Raw genomic sequence first — 9,988 nt, 5'->3', positions numbered from 1 at the left:
CCTCCGCTTGCCGATCTCTGTCCTGGAGCGCCGCTAGGCTGCCAGAGGGAAAGAGGAATCTGCTTCGGTGCGGAGTCGCTGGCTCCCTCCCTCGGCTCAGAGACCCGCTTCGAGCTGTTGCCGCCGCCGCCCGCGCTCCCAACTTCTGCTTCCACCTGTCACGGGCTTCGCCTGGAAAGTTACGGACCGGCCGTCGTTTCCCTCGAGGGAAGCAAGTCGTTGCCGCTCGCTGAGGGAGAGCAGCTAGGCGGGGTACTCACTCCCTCGCCCGCCCTCTTGCCGTGCCTGCCTACCTTCCGTGCCGCAGGAGAAGTGCCCCCCGAAGCCACCGCCGGTCGCCTCGAGCTTGGCGGGGAGGCGGGATGGAGACCCCCTCTGCCGCCTCAGGCCGCCGCCGCCGCCGCCCGTTGCAGCCGCCCTTGCTCCTGTGCTTGCTGCTCTTTGCCCTTTGCCCGCAGCCAGGTGAGTGAGTGGCGGCTCCGGGGAGAGCAGCGCTGTCGGTGTGCCGGGGGGGGGGGGAGCCGCTGCCTTCGGCTCTTTCTTTCTCTTTCCTTCTTGTGCGGAAAGAAGGAACTTCGTGGCTCGGGGGGCCGACCGAGTCGAGCTGTAGCTGCTGCTTAGCCGCTGGGGTGCTCTCTCTCCGCTCCCACGCCGCCGCGGGAGCTCCCTGGAGACCTTGCCTTTCCTCGAGCCGCTTGATGTTTTGCGGCTGAGATTTCACTGCTTTTGACCGGGATCGCTTGCGGCGGGCGGGTGCGTCTGTGGCAGAGCGCGGTCTCCCCAAACATCGCTGCGCTTGGGTTTGAGGCTGAGGTGGGACTTCTCAGTTAATGTGCAGGCATATAGATGCATATGTGGCAGTGGAAAGATCCCCGTCTCCGCTTTAAAAACATTATTTCTCATAGTAAAGAGTCTATCGTTATCATTTTACCTGTTATGATTTTAAGGCTTTAATTCCACTGTGTCGTTGACGGCAGTCGAATATACTCCCAGATAGTAGCATCGGGCTTTTTCCGTGTGATTCACAAACTGCTTTAATGTCATGTGTTTGGGGTGTAATCGAGGCGTTAATCTGTTTTAAATTTTGATAAGTATTTGGGGAGCCAGCGCTGAACCTCTGTCTTAGCCCTGGGTGCATTATTTCTTTTCCCTCTGGGGTACAGATAAAAAAAAGGATTGCTACATTTTCAGCATTTATTTCCTGTTATTATGGCGCAATTTATCGGACTGTTGCCCTTCTCTCTCCTGCCTCTCTCCCGTTTGAGTTTCAATGTGAAAATAAACAAAAATCTGCTTTCAGTGGCTTGCCAGCTCTCACTTTAACTCCCAGAGGAATTCTGCAAGATTTGTCAGAATAGAAAAGCCTTTGACTTGGGTGGGTTTCTTCGGTCTCCCTTTGAAAGTTGCCTTTCTAGTTATGCTGGAGAGGGTGTGAAAGAGGTGACCTCACTTGCATCTGTATAGAGGAAAACCGCAAGCAGATTTTTTTTTGGGGGGGGGGGAGAGAAAAGGGTTATTAAATAGTGAACAAGATAATCCAGACAGAAGGCTGCTAGATAAAACCAGATCTTCAAGGCGTGTCAGTTCTGATGGTGTATTTTCAGTCACTAATACTTTAAACATCTCTTTTAATAAGCTCTTTAGAGAAACTTGTCAGTGTATCTGTTTCCTGTGTGTAGTACAGAAGGTGTCATAGACAGGGGCACTAGTGTTTTCTGTTCTGATAATTCCAGTTCTGTCTCTGTGATTCCCCCTTGAATCTCTGTGTGTGCTGGGGTTGGGGGGGGGGGAGAGAGGTATTCTCATTTTGGTCCAGGCATAGTCAGCCCTCAGGCATTATATTGGTATTAGAATTGGCACTTCTGTATGAATCTCACTGGTAACAACAGCCTCATGTAAATGCCATTTCTGTTCAATGGCTTTAATCTTCATGGTTGGCAATTTGAAAGATGGAGCTCATTCATTGGAACTCACAGGTTCTGCTTCCAAATTAAAGAGCACTTTGATGACAGTCTAAATTTTTTGTGTTATGAGACCCATCTTAAACCCCCCCCCCCCCAAAAAACCCCTAGACCATTTGAAGTAAATAGCACATTGCTGGATCACTTCTAATACTGTGATTATAGTACTGAATGAATATGGTTTCCAGATTACGGTTTTTCTATTCTGCAGCAGTCTCATTAAACTAAAGTCAGTTGGAACTCTCTGGAGTGTGTGGGCTGTAGCCCAAGTTTGGTTTGATTGCTGTCATTACTTCTTGAGCTTCTTAAGATCTTGACAAAGGAAAGGGTATTACAGTCTTCTTGAAATAACCTGGGCAGTTCTGTTTGTACTTTTTTTTTTGTCTGTCTAATGTATTTAAACAGAACTGAAACTAGGGGAAGCAAACCGTGAACTCTGTTCTTTCTTCAGCGTGGAGAATATCTCATTATTCTTGTAGAAAGAGCGTCAGCCTGTGGTGACATCTTGTACTGCTCTAAGAGAGATGCTTTGTATGAGGCAAGACTGAAATATTGCAAAGGATTCAGTGCTTTTAGTCACCAGACAGTACATTTGGAGAACTTCCCTATTAACTATTTCAAGGCTACATTCTGGATGTAAGTGGGAAACACAAATGAATGTTGAGTCAATTTCAGAGCATGCATTTTTAGAAAATTTCAGATGTGAGGAAGTTTTGATTTAATAAATGCCTTTTTAGCCTTTAAATGGGGGATTTTTCCTCATTTTTATGTTATTAAACTCAGTACTTAGTTAGCAGGACCCTTAAGTAGCAGTGATATTGCATGTACAGGGAAACTAATTATAGTGCAACATGAAAATATTTTTCTCAGTTTATTATGTGATTAGACCAAGGCTCTAGTTACTTGGGAGTAAGCCACATGCACAGTTACTTGGGAGTAAGCCACATTGATTACAATGGGATTTATTTCCACAGAAAATATTCACAGGGTAACTATAATATTTATGCTTTTTAACCTCATAAGATATAGTTTTATTGCAAAACTTATTAAAAAACTTATGAAACAGTTCCCTTAATTTATAATTAAAAACAAATTAATTAAAAATTAAAAGTGCAAGGCAAAATTTTGGCAAAAAACCACAGCCCTGCTGAAGAATTTTAAATGTTATATCCCCCCCCCCAACTGACATAGCAGTGGCCAGGACCAGATCTACATGTTTTTGAGGGGGGGGGGGCAAAATTAAAAAAATGACGCCCCCTTATGGGCCATTCTATCTTATGGTCCCATAGAATACAATGAACTCAATACCCAATTTGGCGCCCCCCTCTGTCGGTGCCCAGGGCAAGCACCCCCCTCTGCCCCCTCCCAGATCCGGCCCTGGCAGTGCCAGCTAACCTACTTTTACTTTGAGGTAACAGTCATGCAATCCCATTTTTGTTTACCTGGAAGAAAACAATTGTATTAAGGTGTCATTCCCAGAAAGTCAGCATAGGCATGAACTCTAACAGTGCAATCCTAAAAGAGTTACGCTTCTCTTAGGCCGTTAATTTCAATTGCTTTGAGTGAACTTTGTTTAGGATGGCTAAAATTCACTGACTCTTTCAAATATATCTATAGAGGAAAAGCTGCTTTTTCATCATGACAAAGAAGAAGCTTTGCCTTCAGTATATGTCATGCTGAAGAATTGACAACTTCAGTTTTGTGCTCTTAATTAGAACTTATTACTAATCATTGCATTGAAAGCATCTATTTTTAATGGTTAGAGTGCTGGAATTAGAAACCAAGACGGTTGTAATTAGAAACTGTGGCTCCAACTCTATGCATGCTTTCTTAGAAATAAAGTCAGTTGAACCCACAGAAGAGTTACTTCCAAATAAAACTATTGCTGCCATTGGCTAAAAATGAGATTGGGGCAGTCTTTACATCAATAATATATATGTGTGTGTGTGTATTTCAAAATAGTGGATTCAGAAAGACGTGTGTGTGTGTATAATCAGATAGATTTAGTTTTAGTGCTTTTTCATGTTTTTTAAATGCCTGCAAGTGAGTCCCATTGACTTCAAGATAAATTAGCAGACAGTTACAGGTTTCACTCAGTGTTCTCAATCATTGTGTTTTGCTCCAAAGAAGAAAAGAGCCTAGACCAGGTGACTCCTTCATCCTCCTCCTTGGGAGCTTTCTACTCAAGCTTGAAAACATGGAACAGAGTAACTAGGAGGAGGAGGAGGAGATTAGATTTATACCCCACTCTTCACTACCTGAAGGAATCTTAGAGCGTTTTACAATCTCTTTTCTCTTCCCCTCCCCACAACAGTCACCTTATGAGGTAGGTGGAGCTGAGAAAACTGCTCTTAAGAGCAACAGCTCTGTGAGAACTTATGACTAACTCAAGGTCACATCAGCAGGTGCATATGGAGGTGTGGGGAGTAAACACGGTTCTCCCAGATAAGAGTCCGCTCACTTAACCACTACACCAAACTGACTGTCTGTATTGGCATCAAATACTATATTCCCTGGCGACTTTAGCAGACTTGACAAGACAGTCTTTTTACAATTAAATGTTTGTGGAAGTATGAAAAGAAAACAATTTATATTTTATTAAGAATTCTTTACATTTGTTCAGCATTCATTGTAGCATTTTCTTTTTTGTACTGATGTTGTTAAGTCTACTTTTCATAATGTTATTAACTTGAACAGGGAATGTATAGATGGTGTTTTGCAGTTTTAACAAATGATCTGTAAAAGTTTGTTTTTCATTTGACCCAACTCAGAATCCTGTTAAACTGAAGTATTTGGATTCTACTAATTGTGCCATCGTCCTGGTCCACAATCCATTGCCTGTTCAAAAGTTCCAATATATACCACTAGTTTTCCCATTCAAAACTCTTCGTTGTTGTTCAGTTGCACAGTCGATTCCGACTCCTTGAGACCCCATGGACCAAGTCAGACCCTCCTGTCTTCCACCATCCTCCAAAGTCCACTCAAATTCATGTTGGTTATATCAGTAACGCACCATCTGCAATGATCTTGGATCCTAGGAATGTGAACTCTGTCACTACTTCCATATCATTCCCTTCTGTTTGCCAAGAAGTGATGGGACTGGATGCCATGATCTTAGGTTTTTTTGATGTTGAGTTTCAAGCCTGCTTTTGTGCTCTCCTCTTTCACCCTCAACAAGAGGTTCTTTAGGTCCTCTTCACTTTCTGTCATTAGAGTTTACTTCGTGTTTTAATGGAGAAAGTAGCTTTGTGTTTGCTTTTAAAATGTGGTCTTAAAATTGCTCTTTCCATCAATGTGAATAGAGTCTTTTTATCTAGGAGTTCCATGTATGCATTGGAAATCTGTGGATCTGTCAGATAGGGTGTACTGTACTTGTAGCTGCAGAGTCATTTCACCTTACATAAAGCACAGTTGTAGTATTTTAAATGCTCTGCTCATGTATATTGGAAGGAAGGAAAACTTCTGGTGATGCGCATTGAGCTGTTCTTGAACAATTTGGTGGATAGTAAGGATGTGTTCTCATAAAATTTGGGGGTTGTCTTACACTTTTTAAATGCACTGTATTATTAATTGCACTTTTTAATGCTAGGTAGCGATCAGCTCTATTTGTAAACAAGCACCTTTATGTGATTTAATTACTAATTTATGCCAGTGGAATGGGAGCACTTAACTGGGTTGCACTTTTGGTTGTAAGTCACTTAATGTTTTGACTTACTTGTGCACTGTAGGAGTATGTACACAAACGGAAAGTGAATACCTTTCAATGAGTTAGTTACTGTTGGCATTTGTCCAGATGGCAAGCTGACTAGTTTTGTAGAGTGGATCTGGCAACCCGACTCCTCTATTCCCCACTGGTAGTCATCGGGGACCCTAGCATTATACCAAGAGCTGCAGCAATACTACCATCTTGTGATAGCTAAGAGAAGTTTTTGAATCCACTTTCTTTTGTAGAAGAGGGGATAGATTCAATCTTATCATACTTTGGTCACATTATGAGAAGGCAAGAGTCAGTGGAAAAAAAACAATAATGCTCAGAAAAGCATAGTTCATAGGGTCGCCATAAATTGGAAGTGACTAGACAGCACTTAAAACATACAGGTGATCTATCTTCCCTATTTATGTTGCCTTTTCCCACCAGTGGTTAACCAAATGGATACATAATTCTTCTTTCCTCTATTTTATCCTCACAACATCCCTTTGAGATAGGACTGAGAATGTGTGACTGACTCAAGGTCACCTGGGATTCTTCCATGGTAGATTGGAGATTTGAAACTGAGTTTCTTAAATCTAACTACTACACCATGGGGACTCTGACTGGTCAAGGAAGTTGTTAACCCTTGCTTTTTTGTGACTGAGGGGGTATTTTATACCTTTAATTTCTTTGTTGCCCAACTTTTCTGACTTTTCATGAGCAAAGCTTTGTTTCCATTACAAATGGCACATTCCCTTCATTATTCACATTACAAGATTTATTGGCATCCTGAAGATAGATTCAGGTGGGTATCCATGTTGGTCTGAAGTAACAGAATACAGTTTGAATCCATCGGCACCTTTAAGACCAACAAAGTTTTATTCAAGGTATGTTTTCTTGTGCAAGCACACTTCTTCAGATACAGTGATACTATTTCACTGTATCTGAAGAAGTGTGCTTGCACACAAACACGTACCTTGAATAAAACTGGACTCAAACGTTCATCATTCTGAAGGTGGTAGCTAATTTTCAAACATTTACCTTTATTTTCAAATATTTTATGCCTGTAACAAAGAAAGAACCTTAGTTTCTATTGCATGGGGGTGTGGGATTTCTTGAGACAGTGTTGGCCAGAATGTTCAGATTCCTTTTGTTTTTGGCAGTGTGTCTGATCACTGTGTCCTGCCACAAAAAGACTACCTTGGCTTCCTTTGGGAGACACAGCTGTAATTTTTCATGCAAATAGCATGGATGTGGTGGGTTTCTCAAGAGAACATGGGCCAGGATGTACTGGTTCCCTTTTATGTTCGACACTGCATCTCACATGTTCCTTCTTAAGCTAGTGGCCAGTTTTCAGGTTTCTAATTTTTTCTGCTTATTTGTTACACTTGCCACAAACAGGCAGGTGGGTGGCTGTCTGACAGATGGGTGGATCCTTTTATTATTATAGATTTGAAACCTTTTGGCATAACTTTTAACATTGCATATTTATTTGGGGTCAAAAGTGACATACAGTTGACATAGCCAAAAGTTTAGCATTTATGGTCCATGCACTAAGAGCACAAATTTTAGTTTGGTGAGCATGGTTTAATTTTCACTCAGTTATGTTGTGTTGGTTGTCTGTCATTTTAAAGTGGTAATTCTCAGGAAAGTATCTGCTTAGTTTACGATTAAATTACTGTACTAGAAACTTATAACTCATAGGTTAAGAAAAGCAAAACTGTATCGACTGGTTCAGTTGTTCTTTCTTTTACTGATAAGAAATACACTTAAATTTTTTAAATGATAAAATGATGGAGAGAATAAGCTCCAGGCTGTGTTGCAGAGGTTATCACATGTTTGGAATGATTCTGTAATGTTTGGTTAAAAGCATTTCAAACTTCCTCAGTGGATTTAGTTGTGAAATATTAAGCTGCTCCCGAGATACTAAGCAAAAGACATTTTGTTTATTTTATTTCTCCTCTTACATAATATTTGTTTGCATTATTCATTTCAGCTTAATTACAGTTATGTTATATCTTCTCTTCAGTGTTATGATCCACGTACACTTCTGCATTGGTTCTCTTCTTGGCCCTTAGGAAGATGCTAAATAAGAGTGAGATTCTACAGTGCTGAATATATTTGCATAGTATATATTTGCACTGATATCCAGAGATACAGTTTTGTATCAGGGCCTCACAGCCAGTGTGTTCATTCTTTTATGCTGTGATTTGCTATACATGTCTTAGTAAAGTCTGGAAAATATAACATGGCAGTAGGTGTTCATGGTAGTTTATCATTAGTAAAACATACCTATTGTGCACCTTAGATTTTACTTGCTTTCAACAACTCTCATGAACTGCAGTATATTATAGTTCTCTGCACAAGAGTGCTTCGTATAAGTATACAGGTCAAATTGCTGTAAAATAGGGGTGTCAAACTCATTTGTTACAGGGGTCAGTCTGACATAAACGTTACTTCGTTGGGCCATAAAATGTAATATGAGGTACCAGGAATATAAACTTTATAAAGATGATTTTGGATACTGAATGGTAATAGCAGGCTTGATTGGATTACGTGTGATATGCAGAGGGGTAGTAGGCATGGAGATATCAGCATTGGTAATGACAGGAAACCTAGGTCTCAATTTGGTACAGGGGGATTCAGTCCAGGAGGATGCAAAGAATAAATGGAAATAAATCTGAAGAAGTGAGGAGTGACTCATGAAAGGACATACCCTACCACAAATTTTGTTAGTCTTTAAGGTGCTACTAGGTCATTTCTACTGCTATTTGAAACCACAGCATTACAAAACCACTAAGGGAACATTTAACCTTCCAGGTCATTCAATTGCTGACCTAAGAGTAGTAGTTTTCTTACAAAGGAATTTCCAAGGGAGACATGAGAGACTCTGAACTGTAACTGATAATGAAGTTCAAGGCAATGCATCACCTAGTCTAAACTGAAACCTAGGCTTCTTCTCTCATTACCAAAGCCTGCTATTGTCATTTAAAAATACAACAATACAAACTATTGTGCACAAGCAAACACTCTTAACTGGTGTATATAAAGTTCTATTATAATGAAATGAACAGCCTACAACAGTGGGCATACATTCATACAGTATAAATAGAAAACAACAGTCTCAAAACAATATACCAAGGAGGACCCCACACAGTCACTGAGTTTTCCAAAATGAGTACACAGACTCAAAAATAATGTTCCACAGGAGTCCCTCCGTTGTTTGTTGACTTCTGAAGGACAAATTCTAGCCTTCACGCAAACCCCGGATTTGATTGCGTTCCGCTGCTCCTGCAGCTTCCTCGTAAGTCAACTGTAAACAACAAAAGTGACCGATAAAAACTACCCTAAAACAAAGTAATCTTAACAAAAACATACAGAAATAGTTGGTAAAACAACCTGAAAACTCCAGCCAAGTTCTTTCTCAAACGCCCATTTAGATATCTTAATTTGCGGCTTGGGCTATCAGAGCCCACGGCTTTTTTTAAAGGGACGGACACAGCTGTTGTTACTCAACCATTTAAAGGAGACCACACCACAATCTACCAACATACCCAAGAAACAAAATACATTATATATAACAAGAGAAATCATTGTGTTGATTTAGGCCAGAGGGTTCAATGGTATTTAAACGATGTATCCACCGTGCCTCTTTTTGTAACATGGTCCTTTGTAAATCACCACCTCTACTTACACAAATATCACCAACTTTCTGAATCACAAAGAATTTTAAGGCTTCTAAGTTATGATCAGTCTCAGTAAAATGTTGCAGGAGAGGAACACCAGGAACTTGATGGCGAACCCTTGAGATGTGTTCCAAAACACGTGTCTTAATCGCCCTGCGGGAACATCCTATATACATTTTAGAGCAATCTCCACAGACCAGGGCATAGATAACTCCTTTGGAGTCACAATTAGTGAAACCTGTCAATTTAATAGTTGTTTGGGATCTAGGATCCACATACTCTTTTATTTGTAGAGAGTACTTGCATGCTTTGCAACCCTTGCAACAGAAATGACCAGGGGGCAATCTAGAAGATATCTGGGCAGTATTCAAATCCGTATGTACCAAATAGTCCCTTAGATTCCGAGATCTACGGAAACCAATTATAGGTGGGGAGGCACATCCTGCAATGCTGGAAACAATACTCCAATGGCGCAAAATGATATTTTTTAATCGCTAATGCCTTCGGAGTATATTGTAATGAACAAAATAATCTTTGATTTTCCCTAGCCTCTCCATTCTGTTTGTTCATACTCTGAAGCATAAGGGAACGTTCTTGTTTGGCAGCCCTCGTCTCCGCCTCTTTGATGACTGTTTCCGGATAACCACGTT

The 9,988-nt window shown here is 40.9% G+C and overlaps 1 protein-coding gene across 2 annotated transcripts in view; it reads left to right on the top strand.

Annotated features, from left to right (window-relative positions):
• Nucleotides 1-276: 276 nt before the first annotated feature.
• Nucleotides 277-9,988, top strand: part of ALCAM (activated leukocyte cell adhesion molecule) — a 230,877-nt gene continuing 221,165 nt past the window's right edge. Inside the window, exon 1 of one of the 2 annotated variants that reach the window (XM_060234557.1) lies at nucleotides 277-462. In XM_060234557.1, coding sequence (XP_060090540.1) covers nucleotides 363-462 — 100 coding nt within the window. In that variant the 5' untranslated portion in view covers nucleotides 277-362. The remainder of the gene's footprint in view (nucleotides 463-9,988) is intronic. The other variant, XM_060234556.1, reaches the window with a different exon arrangement.

Source organism: Heteronotia binoei, chromosome 3 (assembly GCF_032191835.1).
Source record: "Heteronotia binoei isolate CCM8104 ecotype False Entrance Well chromosome 3, APGP_CSIRO_Hbin_v1, whole genome shotgun sequence".
Classification (NCBI taxonomy): Eukaryota; Metazoa; Chordata; class Lepidosauria; order Squamata; family Gekkonidae; genus Heteronotia; species Heteronotia binoei.
Note: the sequence above shows the minus strand (reverse complement) of the source record. Positions and strands in the feature narration are given on the sequence as shown.